General features: G+C 34.9%; 1 protein-coding gene across 1 annotated transcript in view; it reads left to right on the top strand.

Annotated features, from left to right (window-relative positions):
* LOC142344703 (adenylate kinase-like) overlaps positions 1-9691 on the top strand; it is a 94057-nt gene extending 84366 nt beyond the window's left edge. The window contains exon 3 of the mRNA XM_075396572.1: positions 9334-9691. Within this exon, the coding sequence (XP_075252687.1) occupies positions 9334-9588 (255 nt within the window). The 3' untranslated portion in view covers positions 9589-9691. The remainder of the gene's footprint in view (positions 1-9333) is intronic.
* Positions 9692-14067: the final 4376 nt, after the last annotated feature.

Here is a 14067-nt window from a genome sequence, read left to right as displayed (position 1 = left end):
AGCACTCAGTGTTCACTAAATGTTGTTTCCCAAAATCAAATTGAGTGGGCTCGAATAGTGTTTAGAGATGTGTTAATTAGTTTGCATTTGCATTTATATTGATGACGAACTGGTTGAATGAATCTAAGCAGCTCAGCTAACTCGAAGCAGGGGAGGAAAGGTCGCATGTGGTCGTATTGAATAAGGTCCTATTGACAAGGGTCGCAAGGTGCTATTGAAGAAGGTTAAAGAGTTTGCTAACGCTAAGACAAGAATAGCTTCTCTGAACCCGTCACTCAACAAAAACCGAACTTTTGAGAACTTAGATAAAATTAACTTTCGTCTGGTCAAAAACGAAACCCATTTGGCCTAATGGAAGGTTAAAGTTTGTCGTTCTTTATGGTGCATTTTTAAATAAGGGCGTGCATTTTGTTTGACTTAGATAAAAGTTACATCGCAGTTTTTGATATTACATCTACAGGTGCTTCTTGATGCTTGTCCAAATAGAATTGAAAACCAAAATTTGCTGTCATGCTTTTATCAAAAATTTATAATAATTGCTCTACTTTTGAATTGTGAACACGTTTGCAGACAATTGCCGTATGATGAGACTGAATATGTGGTTACCCTCTATTAGTTTTTAAGGGGAAAATTAGTATCGACATTAATATAATCAAATTTGTGTCACGCTTTTAGAATTCAATTAGTTAAAAATTATCAATGTTATAACCATTAGAATTCGTCATGCGTCCGTTGCTGATTTTAGATCTAAATCAAGAGCTAATTCTTCACAAAACTGGCGTTTAGATAATTATTTTTCGGCTAATCTATACAAAAACAGCACCTCTTTTTAACTCACCTCTTCTCCGAGTCATAATTTTTGTTACGTTTTCCTCGTTTATTATCTATCAGTTGCTCGTTTAAAGAAGTTGTTCTATTTAGCCAAATGAAAATTGAACTAACGATACAAAAAATAATTGGATAATTCAAATCAAAACGACAACGCATAAAAACAGTTTTGTCAGATTTTAAACCTTCACTTCCAAATGGAATGACGATTGAGCAATTTTTAGCATTCAGAAAAGGAAGTATTGACTATTTAGGAGTTCAGGTTTGTTTGTTTAAAGATAAATCGAAATTGCATCTGAAAATACAGGCGGCTTTTGATTCTTGAAGTAGAGTTTAGCAATTCACGAGTTCATCTCTACTCCTTTTACTAGAGAAACTTGCCCATTTTAGCTTAATATGCAGATATGCAATCACTTTCTATATTTGGAAGCAGAATTCGAGTAAACAAACAAAAACTAAATCCGAAAAAACAACTTTTATGGAAGGTGATGAAGAAATTACGATAACCGAATCAGTTGTACACGCAAAAAAGAATTCGTTTGTAGACAAGTAAAGCTCCAAATAGGATAAATAAGGTTTTTAATTGCTCTTGAAGGAAGTTCATAGCAATTCTTGTAAACGTGTTTTTTTGCAAATTTTTTGCTTGACCCTTTTGCGCTTTTCTTCTAGAACATTCTTTGACTTCTCAAGTGACTTTTTGTACGCTTTCGTTCTTCATTTTTGAGTGATCTCTATTGCTCTCACTCCGAAGAAAAACTTGTTGCTAATATAAAACAGATTGCAGCATAGCAACAATAAGGGCCTGATAGCGGAGTGGTCAGTCAATGCGGTTATGTATCGGGAGGTCAATGGTTCGAATTCCGATGGGGTTTTATTCTACTTGCCTGTCGTTCAAGAGCAATTCCGACATTAGTCGGTTTATGTTTCCACCTCATTATGAGGTAAAAGGGAACGTATTTCCCCCATCTTTGTTTTTTTTCTTCGATTGGTTGAATGAGGCTATATATACAAGCAGCAGAAACAACCGTAATAATTTGCTTCATCAGTATATTTTTCGTGTTTGTTAAACGGGTCTTCAATTGACGTTCGTCCCACTACTAAGGATTCTTTTGCAATGTAATTTTTTTTGCATGGCTGTTTTTTGTGGGATTTTTTTGAGCTTTTGAGTTATTTGCAATTTTTGAGGTTATGCCAGGTAAATCTCTTTTGAGCTGGAAGCTGGGTTCTTGCGTCATTTTTAGAAGCAACGTTGGATTTCTTAATAGACTTATATCTGAAGATATAGACAAGAATTTTCGGAGGATCTTTAGTTTTTTCAAGGACATAATTTTTTTTAACAATATTTGATGTTTTGACTGCGTCTGCTTTTCTGTTGTATATCAATCGCAAAGCTTCTGAGATTTTTGAATTTTTTGTTCTTATATACCTTTTCTAAATTTATGACACTAATTTTAATCTCTTTGGCTTGTAACGTTCAACTGCTCTACTAATCGGGTGAAGATTTTTATGGTTCTCTCAATTCTTTGGATTGTTTGTAAGGACTCGTCCTGTTGTTTTTAATTAGTTTTACCTTTGGATCATGTTTTGCGCTTTACAAAGTTATTACTTTACTTTCGCGTTCGATTTTTTGACTTGCCTCACTCACGGTTTCAACTGAATGAAATTCAAATTGATTCAGCAAAGCAAATTGTTTGACAAATACGTTTAAGTTCAAAAATTAACATCATATAAAAATGGATAGACCAATAAATCCCGGGCTCTATTAGTTAATGTCTAAAAAATTGACTAAAAAGCGCATTGAGTTTTTTTGATTATATTGCAAACCGGTTAATTGCTCTCAAACTAAGTTTCTAGCAGTTATATTACTCCTAAGGTCTTCTGCGATTTTTCCCTCGACCAATTTTTCTGTTCGATTCGATTTTTGTTGATTAACAGGTAACGCTCTAAACAAACAGTTAAACATGATAAACAAGTAACGCCTTAACTTCTAGATATGCAATTCACTGAAACTTGTCTTGGAGACAAATATTAATGTCAATGCCCCCCACCCCACATCACGACCCCCCACAACCCACCTTTACCCCCCATACCCAACCCCTGCAGATCGTACCACCCGTAACACAGCCCGGTAGACCCTCTCGTGAGCCCCACGCCCCTTCAATTAAGCTATAGCTAGCTTCTCTAAACCTTAGCTAGCCAGTCCTGTGATAGCAGTTCGCCCAACGTAAGTCGCTTATGTTATTAGTATTTAAGCCAATTGCCCTCTAATTTAGACGCTGAATGCGGCATATTATGTAATCAAACGAAACTGCAGATGAAGTCAGAACAATTTTTTACACCTCGAATAAAATAGGTGGTCGACAATTTTGTGTCTGACTCGTTCAATCCGAATATTGGTCAGAAATTTGTTTTGGTGCGAATTCTATTTCCATCAGAAACCGTTGTGATGTTTTAGTCAAGTGGACATTCATATCACTCCCATTTTGCTAGCACCTATTTTCTAATTATAGGTAATTTTTTACACGTTTTGGATCGGGATATGCCCTTGGCTCGTATATAACCCGAATTTGTATTGTAGCCCACAGTTTTGCTATTTTGTATATTTTGAAAATTAGTCGGTTTCGGGGAAATTCGTGTGTTTGAATGGAGCTAATATTTAATTAATTTCAAGTTTCAATTTATAATTTTATCTTCATTATTTTAGTTTTTCGCTATAACTATTAGCTAACGTTTTTGTTTATAGAGATCCCGTTTGATTTCGAAATTGTTAAGTGGGTTTGTGAATTTTGCGTTCACCTGTAGTTCGTTTGACCCCTTTTCGGCCATCAGAACTGCTGAATTGTTTTGACTTTGTATGATTTTTGTATTTTGTGGTCAACGAATTTTATTTGCAGCTGTTTTTTCTTAATTTGACGCCACTAGCTTTTGCAAATTATTCTGATTTTTGCATATTTGTTTAGTTTTTGATCTGTCTGTTTGCCTCAATGAGTTTTATCGTGTACTCATTCTAAGGATGCTTGGAGTCAAAATTTTTACAGTTGTATTATTTTCAAGGCCCAACGCCCCTTCAATTAAGCCAAATTTAGCCTCCCTAAACAGTGGCTAGCCAGTCGTATGAGAGCAGTTTGCCCTACGTTAGTCGGTTATGTTATTTGTATTAAGCCAATTGTCCTCCAATTTTGAGGCTGAGTTTGGCATATTTATCTAATCGAACAAAACTACAGAATTAGAACAAATTTTTACACTTCGAAAAAAAATTAGGATGTAGACGCTTTTCTCTGACTCTTTCAATCCAAACACTGGTCAGTAGTGTCAAATGTCTAATGAGATGCCTTTGATTTCGATTTTTTTAAGTGGGTTTTTGAATTTCGCGTTCACCTGTAGTTCGTTTGACCCCTTTTCAGTCATCAGAACTGCTGAATTTTTTTGGCTTTTAATGCTTTTTTGTATGTTGTGGTCAACGACATTTTTTTTTAATTTGACGCCACTAGCGTTTGCCGATTATTCTGATTTTTGCGTATTCTAGTTTTTGATCTGTCTGTCATTGATATCCTCAATGAGTTTTATCGTGTACTCATTCTAAGGAGTTTTCGAGTCAAAATTTCGAGGCTGAATTTGGCATATTTATCTAATCGAACAAAACTACAGAAGAAATAGATCAATTTTTTACGCTTCGAAAAAAAATTTAGGTTTTAGACGATTTTGGCTGACTCTTTCAATCCAAACACTGGTCAGTGGTGTCGATTGTTTGGTCATGAAATTTGTTTTTTTTTGCGTCTGCCTTTTCAACCAGCACCGTTGTGATGTAGTCAAGTGGACGTTCATATCACACCCATTTTGCTAGCACCTATTCTCTAATTATGGGTAAATTTTTCTCTGGGTTTGGGCCGGGCTATGCCCTTTGTGTGGCTCGTATATAACCCGAAATTGTATCGTAGCCCACAGTTTTGCTCTTTTGTATTTTTTGAAAAAGAGCCAGTTTTGGGGAATTTGGTGTATTTGAACGGATATAAAATATCACCTATTTTCAAGTTTCTATTTTCAAGTTTGCAGCCATCAGAACTGCTGAATTTTTTTGACCTTGAATGGTTTTGGTATGTTGTGGTCAACGACATTTATTTGCAGTTATGTTTTTTCTTAACTTGACGCCACTAGCATTTGCAAATTATTCTGATTTTTGCGTATTTTAGTTTTTGATCTGCCTGTACTTGATACCCTCAATAATTTATCGTGTACTCATTCTAGGGATGATTCGAGTCAAAGCTTTTACAGTAATAATATTTTTTAGGCCCACGCCCCTTCAATTAAGCTAAATCCAGCCTACCTAAACAGTGGCTAGCCAGTCGTATGAGAGCAGTTTGCCCCACGTTAGTCGGTTATGTTATTAGTATTAAGCCAATTGTCCTCCAATTTTGAGGCTGAGTTTGGCATATTTATCTAATCGAACAAAACTACAGAATTAGAACAAATTTTTACACTTCGAAAAAAAAATTAGGATGTAGACGCTTTTGTCTGACTCTTTCAATCCAAACACTGGTCAGTAGTGTCAAATGTCTAATGAGATGCCTTTGATTTCGATTTTTTTAAGTGCGTTTTTGAATTTCGCGTTCACCTGTAGTTCGTTTGACCCCTTTTCAGTCATCAGAACTGCTGAATTTTTTTGGCTTTTAATGCTTTTTTGTATGTTTTGGTCAACGACATTTTTTTTCTTAATTTGACGCCACTAGCGTTTGCCGATTATTCTGATTTTTGCGTATTCTAGTTTTTGATCTGTCTGTCATTGATATCCTCAATGAGTTTTATCGTGTACTCATTCTAAGGATGCTTCGAGTCAAAATTTCGAGGCTGAATTTGGCATATTTATCTAATCGAACAAAACTACAGAAGAAATAGATCAATTTTTTACGCTTCGAAAAAAAATTTAGGTTTTAGACGATTTTGGCTGACTCTTTCAATCCAAACACTGGTCAGTGGTGTCGATTGTTTGGTCATGAAATTTGTTTTTTTTTGCGTCTGCCTTTTCAACCAGCACCGTTGTGATGTAGTCAAGTGGACGTTCATATCACACCCATTTTGCTAGCACCTATTCTCTAATTATGGGTAAATTTTTCTCTGGGTTTGGGCCGGGCTATGCCCTTTGTGTGGCTCGTATATAACCCGAAATTGTACCGTAGCCCACAGTTTTGCTCTTTTGTATTTTTTGAAAAAGAGCCAGTTTTGGGGAATTTGGTGTATTTGAACGGATATAAAATATCACCTATTTTCAAGTTTCTATTTTCAAGTTTGCAGCCATCAGAACTGCTGAATTTTTTTGACCTTGAATGGTTTTGGTATGTTGTGGTCAACGACATTTATTTGCAGTTATGTTTTTTCTTAACTTGACGCCACTAGCATTTGCAAATTATTCTGATTTTTGCGTATTTTAGTTTTTGATCTGCCTGTACTTGATACCCTCAATAATTTATCGTGTACTCATTCTAGGGATGATTCGAGTCAAAGCTTTTACAGTAATAATATTTTTAGGCCCACGCCCCTTCAATTAAGCTAAATCCAGCCTACCTAAACAGTGGCTAGCCAGTCGTATGAGAGCAGTTTGCCCCACGTTAGTCGGTTATGTTATTAGTATTAAGCCAATTATTCTCCAATTTTGAGGCTGAATTTGGCATATTTATCTAATCGAACAAAACTACAGAAATAGAACAAATTTTTACACTTCGAAAGAAAATTAGGATTTAGACGCTTTTGTCTGACTCTTTCAATCCAAACACTGGTGAGTGGTATCAAATGTCTAATGAGATGCCTTTGATTTCGAATTCTTTAAGTGGGTTTGTGAATTTTGCGTTCACCTGTAGTTCGTTTGACCCCTTTTCAGCCCTCAGAACTGCTGAGTTTTTTTGACTTTGAATGATTTTTTGTATGTTGTGGTCAACGACTTTTATTTGCAGCTATGTTTTTTCTTAATTTGACGCCACTAGCTTTTGTAAATTGTTCTGATTTTTGCATATTTGTTTAGTTTTTGATCTGCCTGTTTGCCTCAATGAGTTTTATCGTGTACTCATTCTAAGGATGCTTCGAGTCAAACTTTTCACAGTTTTATTATTTTAAAGGCTTAACGCCCTCTTCAATTTAGCTAAATATAGCCTCACTAATTAGTGGCTAGCCAGTTGTTTGAGAGCAGTTTGCCCGACGTTAGTGGGTTATGTTATCAGTATTAAGCCAATTGTCCTCCAATGTTGACGCTGAATTTGTCATATTTATCTAATCGAACAAAACTGCAGAAATAGAACAATTTTTTACGCTTCGAAAAAAATTTAGGTTGTAGACGATTTTGGCTGACTCTTTTAATCCAAACACTGGTCAGTAGTGTCAAATGTCTAATGAGATGCCTTTGATTTCGAATTTTTCAAGTGGGTTTTTGAATTTTGCGTTCACCTGTAGTTCGTTTGACCCCTTTTCAGTCATCAGAACTGCTGAAGTTTTTGGCTTTTAATGCTTTTTTGTATGTTGTGGTCAACGACATTTTTTTGCGGTTATGTTTTTTTCTTAATTTGACGCCACTAGCGTTTGCCGATTATTCTGATTTTTGCGTATTTTAGTTTTTGATCTGTCTGTCATTGATATCCTCAATGAGTTTTATCGTGTACTCATTCTAAGGATGCTTCGAGTCAAAATTTCGAGGCTAAATTTGGCATGTTTATCTAATCGAACAAAACTACAGAAGAAATAGAACAATTTTTTACGCTTCGAAAAAATTTAGGTTTTAGACGATTTTGGCTGACTCTTTCAATCCAAACACTGGTCAGTGGTGTCAATTGTTTGGTCATGAAATTTGTTTTTTTTTGCGTCTGCCTTTTCAACCAGCACCGTTGTGATGTAGCCAAGTGGACGTTCATATCACACCCCTTTTGCTAGCACCTTTTGTCTAATTCTGGGCAAATTTTTCTCTGGGTTTGGGCCGGGCTATGCCCTTTGTGTGGCTCGTGTATAACCCGAAATTGTATCGTAGCCCACAGATTTGCTCTTTTGTATTTTTTGAAAAAGAGCCAGTTTTGGGGAATTTGGTGTATTTGAACGGATATAAAATATCACCTATTTTCAAGTTTCAATTTAAAATTTTTATTCTTTATCAGTTTTTTGCGATAATTATTTGCTAACGTTTTTGTCTGAGATGCCGTTTGATTTCGAATTTTTCAAGTAGGTTCGTGAATTTTGCGTTAACCTGTAGTTCGTTTGGCCCGTTTTCAGCCATCAGAACTGCTGAATTTTTTTGACCTTGAATGGTTTTGGTATGTTGTGGTCAACGACATTTATTTGCAGTTATGTTTTTTCTTAACTTGACGCCACTAGCATTTGCAAATTATTCTGATTTTTGCGTATTTTAGTTTTTGATCTGCCTGTACTTGATACCCTCAATAATTTTTATCGTGTACTCATTCTAGGGATGATTCGAGTCAAAGCTTTTACAGTAATAATATTTTTTAGGCCCACGCCCCTTCAATTAAGCTAAATCCAGCCTACCTAAACAGTGGCTAGCCAGTCGTATGAGAGCAGTTTGCCTCACGTTAGTCGGTTATGTTATTAGTATTAAGCCAATTATTCTCCAATTTTGAGGCTGAATTTGGCATATTTATCTAATCGAACAAAACTACAGAAATAGAAAAAATTTTTACACTTCGAAAAAAAATTAGGATTTAGACGCTTTTGTCTGACTCTTTCAATCCAAACACTGGTCAGTGGTATCAAATGTCTAATGAGATGCCTTTGATTTCGAATTTTTTAAGTGGGTTTGTGAATTTTGCGTTCACCTGTAGTTCGTTTGACCCCTTTTCAGCCCTCAGAACTGCTGAATTGTTTTGACTTTGAATGGTTTTTTGTATGTTGTGGTCAACGACTTTTATTTGCAGCTATGTTTTTTCTTAATTTGACGCCACTAGCTTTTGTAAATTGTTCTGATTTTTGCATATTTGTTTAGTTTTTGATCTGCCTGTTTGCCTCAATGAGTTTTATCGTGTACTCATTCTAAGGATCCTTCGAGTCAAACTTTTCACAGTTTTATTATTTTAAAGGCTTAACGCCCTCTTCAATTTAGCTAAATATAGCCTCACTAAATAGTGGCTAGCCAGTTGTTTGAGAGCAGTTTGCCCGACGTTAGTGGGTTATGTTATCAGTATTAAGCCAATTGTCCTCCAATGTTGACGCTGAATTTGTCATATTTATCTAATCGAACAAAACTGCAGAAATAGAACAATTTTTTACGCTTCGAAAAAAATTTAGGTTGTAGACGATTTTGGCTGACTCTTTCAATCCAAACACTGATCAGTGGTGTCATTTGTGTTTGGTCATGAAATTTGTTTTTTTATTCTGAAATGTTTTGTTTTTTTATGTTTTTTCATGAGATTTATTCTTGTTCAATCCGAATATTGGGCAGTGGGGTCAATTGTGTTTGGCCATTAAATTTGTTTTGGTGCGACTTCCATTTCCACCAGCACCGTTGTGGTGTTTTAGCCAAGTGGACGTTCATATCACACCCATTTTGCCCCTCCCAAGGTGCCGGGAAAGGACGATATAACAGGCGAGCCTCTCATACAAAGATCGGACGATACAGCAGAGGCATTAACGAAGCGACTCAGGGGATACCACGAGATGACTGTACCATTGATGAATCATTACAAGAAGTTTGGAATCACTTCCTGGATTAATGCCGACCAAAAGCCAAACAAAGTTTTCCAAGACTTGGTCGATATATTTTCAAATATATAACTGAACGGTACCTGCGCTCTGTTGGATCTATTCGGTTTTACGCTCCTTCCCGGAGTTTAAAATTATGTTATATAGCCCGTTACTATGTAAAAAAAATGGCACGTGAGCCTGGGAGAGGGGGGCGTGAATGATAAAAGCCCACTAAGCTGTTGGGGGCAAAGCTGAATAGATCCGCTCTGCTGATATTTAATTGCTCTTGAACGAAGTTTGAGGCAATTATTGTAAACGTGTGTCTTTTTAATAGCCACAGTCAGCCTCCCAACAACCATTATTTAGACGCTCTTTTTCTTTCCCGTTTGTGCCTCCCAGTACGATATAGAGCACGTGCCATTGCGTAGAAAATTATTATTAATAGCCGCCCTCATCTTCTCAGCCGGCTATTATAGCGCTCCTATTTTTTTTACAATTCAAAGAATTTGAATTGTATTGGAGCGCTGTCTTTTTACGACTCGAAGAGGAGTATTGGAGAAGTCCTTTTTTAATCAATTTTATTGGACTGATTTTTAAAGCGGGAAATGAAACGCGTGAAAAAATTTGGAGTGATTTTGGTGCTGGACAAAAGTGAAGAGCGGAGCGAAAAGAGTGATTTTTGTTCATACCGCTGTTTTTGAGAGAACGAGAGTAGTGGATAAAACGGGGGTGACAGCCACCAGCCCGATTTGACTCATTCCCCTCATGCTAGCCGCATTCGGTGAAATGAGCCAAATTGTACTGGTAACTGTAACCCCCATTTTATCCACTACTCTATATTCCCATTCTTATACAATTAAAAACTATCATTTCCTGTCTCACTTAGTGCAATCCACTTATATCGAGTTAAGCTGGTAATTATCCATTATCAGACGGATAGTTCGGGTTCTATAGACCTTCGGTCATGCTTCGCCATCCTCACCGACTCCGGTGGACGTATCCCAGATACTAGTGTAACTAGTGAGGCCGTGTAACAAGCGCGTAAAACCAACTTGCGAAAATAACTTGAATAAAAAAACCAGCTTAACTCTTTTATAAATTTTAAATTTTGCTAATATTTATATAAAATAACTCTACTTGTGCTTATCTTATACACCAAGAGCAGAGCCCCCGGCTTCACCGATCAGGGAACCTGCTTTGCAGATATTATATTTATAAACATGCTCTCTGAACTGGTTTCTAGTATGGGTGAATCTATATCTATTAAGATAGATGCACAATCTACATCTTCCATTTCTAAACCTAAAGAAAGAAATAAGCTTATAAACTTTACACATATTACACTCTAGATATTGATTGGGATTAACATAATGATCTTCTAAATGTTTGATATAATCTTTCACTTTAACTATATCCTTGCATATATAAAAACAATATTCTAAATCTTTGCAATCATTACAACAATCTTTACAATGCTTATTTTTACACTTATCGCCCTCCATTTTTCATTTTCGAAAAATTATTTTTCCAAATTTTTCCCTAATAATATACACCATGTCTCACTCAACTAACAGCAATGTGAACTTCTGCGATGTCTGTAATTTATCCTTTGAAACAAATAAGGGTTTATGCAGGCAAAATCATATGATTCTAAACCTAAAGAATTGTTAGAGAAAATGTTTGGTTCTGATGATGAAGCCCCAATCGATGTTAAGCCTAAAGCTGAAAGGGTTATGCCCCAGTAACTCCCACCCATACCTGAAAACATGGAGAGTGTATGACTCAGAAGAATATTACTTCCTCAGACCTAAAAGGGATTCGTCCATGACCCCCCAAATTAAAACTAAAGATAACACCAAAGGTATTATTAAAACTAAACCTATCACTAAACCTAAAACTAAAACTGAAGATAATATCTACACCAGAAGTAAGTATGAATGTAAAGAATGGCATGCAGACTTTAGAAATAAAATAGCCCTAACTACTCACTCATATAGTCATAATCGCAAGTATCTAGAAAAAAACAGAATACTTTGATAAACTCTAGCTAGAACATGAAAGAATTTTATTTTACTGATAAAGCCGGAAATTACATTGAAGATATATATGAAGCTATTAAGAACTCTTTAGAAGAAATTAAAAACTGTTACCAGTTTCGTAAAGTTAAAAGTTTTAAATATAAGATCACAGCCGAGTGTGAGTACAAGAAGAGAACCAAAGAAGAAGTTAAAACTACTAAAATATTTTTCAACACTGACTATATTATTCCTAACGCAATATATGAAAATGGAGACTTCACACAATGGCAAAACTTTGAAAAGGAAATATACCAGGGTTATGGCTATGACTTTGAGTTTCTTGGATTAAGAAGTATTCAGATAAATATTGAACCAACTAAAGCTAGTATTGGTAGTTATATAGATTTACAGCCCGATCTCAAAACTCTAAGTCAATATTAAAATATTAAGTATACGCAATTCCAAATACAACTGCTTACAACTAACTATTACTGCTTGGCTACATCCCGCTATGGACCATGCAACACGTGAAAATTAATATGTAAATAATCTAATTGAACCAAGACAACAACATGAAGATGACTTTGCTTATATAATAAGAAGACAGAAATTGTATAATATTACTATTTGGGTATACACACCTTGTGGTAATGGTAAAATAGAATTGTTTAAACAAGTGGATGATTTTAATAAATATAGGAAAGATGTCAGAATATTAGTTTGGGAAATTGCTGGAGAAGAACACTGCGCTTTAATTAAAAACATAGAAAACTTGTTAGATCGACCAAATAAAATGAATCTTATATTCTATTACTGTGATAAGTGTACATATTGGTTTAACTCTCAAAATTCAATATGACAATCATATATGTAGCCACTCCTTCAAACCAGAGGTTGCTTGTCCTATGAAAAAGTATATTACTTTTTTAAATGAACATAAACGCCAGAATATAAAAAATATTATAACTGTCGATATAGAATGTTGCATTATTAACGTCTCATCTAGTGACTGCAAATATGCAATAGCTGAACACATGCCAATAAGTGTGGGTTACATCTGGCAAAGTAATTGCAAATACTACTTTGGTTTGGACTGTATCAATTGCTAGAGATCTATTAGAAATAGAAACATGGAATAATTTCAAGCGCAATGCAAAGATGATATTAAATAAAGAAGATAAACTTTATCATGAGGCCAATAACACTTGTCATAAATGTGGTAAAACATGTATTAATAAAGTAAGAGATCACTATCATGAAACTGGTAAATATAGAGGACCAGCATGTAAAATGTGTAATCTGAGGTACAAACAACAAAATTTCGTACCTATAATATTCTATAATGGTAGCGGTTATGATTTCAATCTACTATATAGTGAACTCTTTAAACAGAATAATGATAAAAGAAAAGATAGATAGCATAGCTCTAGCTGCTGGTAAGTCTAAGATGTTACGCATTGGTTGTTTTAAATTCTTAGATAGTTATAACTTCTTAGCTATGCCCCTATATCAAATGGCAAAGATATATCATTGTAAAACTAAAACCTTATATCCATATGAACACTTTGGTTTAGATGACTACGACAAACTTATAGGCAATCTAAATATAGAAGTCTTCAAATCCTCACTATCTAATAAATTACCAAAACAAGAAGAACTCAATATCTTCAATAAAGACAACAGTCATAAAACTGGTGAAGATCTACCTATAGAATATTTACAGAATGATGTGGAAATATTAGACTACTGCATGAATGAATATGTTAAATTAAGTATGAAAGAACTCAGTCTCAACCCTGTACACTATGTAAGTCTCTTGGGATATAGTTTTGATTGTTGGTTAATGTCAAGTGGTGTTACATTAGATACATTACAAGATAAACAAATGCTGGATGATTTCGTTGAAGCAAAAAGAGGTGGTATATATGGTATAATGGGTGATAGATATATTAATAGCAATACCAATAGCAATAACAATACCAATAACAATAGGGATAACAATAGCAATAACAATGTTGAAACATGGACGAAGTCCCATAGCAATGACAATAGCAATAACAATAGCAACATCAATAGGCTAACATTGTACATAGATGCAAACAACCTATATGGCTATGAAATGATGCAAAAGTTACCTTTTAAGGGCTTTGAGTACTCTAGCACATATCTATGCTATATTAAATACTCCAGATAATAGTGATCTAGTTTACTATACAGTTTGTGATGTTAATTATACTAATAGTTGTAAAGATAGAACAGAGCAACTATCATTCATGCCTAATAAAAGAAAGATAAATGATAATGAATTAGGTCATATAGAAAGATAGTTAGAGCGAAAAAAAAGAGAAATTAATCTTAGATCAAAACAACTAAACAATATATGGTTCATTATAGGATGTTAAAGTTCTATGTTAAGATGGGTGTAAAAGTAACTAAAAATCATAGAGTAATTAAATTTAGACAAGACTACATATGTAGAGACTATATTGAAAACAATACTAATAAAATAGCAACAGCCAAAACGGAAGCGGAAAAGGATGTAAGGAAATTA

Source organism: Convolutriloba macropyga, chromosome 8 (assembly GCF_964194025.1).
Source record: "Convolutriloba macropyga chromosome 8, txConMacr16.3, whole genome shotgun sequence".
Lineage (NCBI taxonomy): Eukaryota > Metazoa > Xenacoelomorpha > Acoela > Convolutidae > Convolutriloba > Convolutriloba macropyga.
The sequence above is the reverse complement of the archived record's forward strand: the minus strand, read 5'-3'. Positions and strand labels throughout refer to the sequence as shown.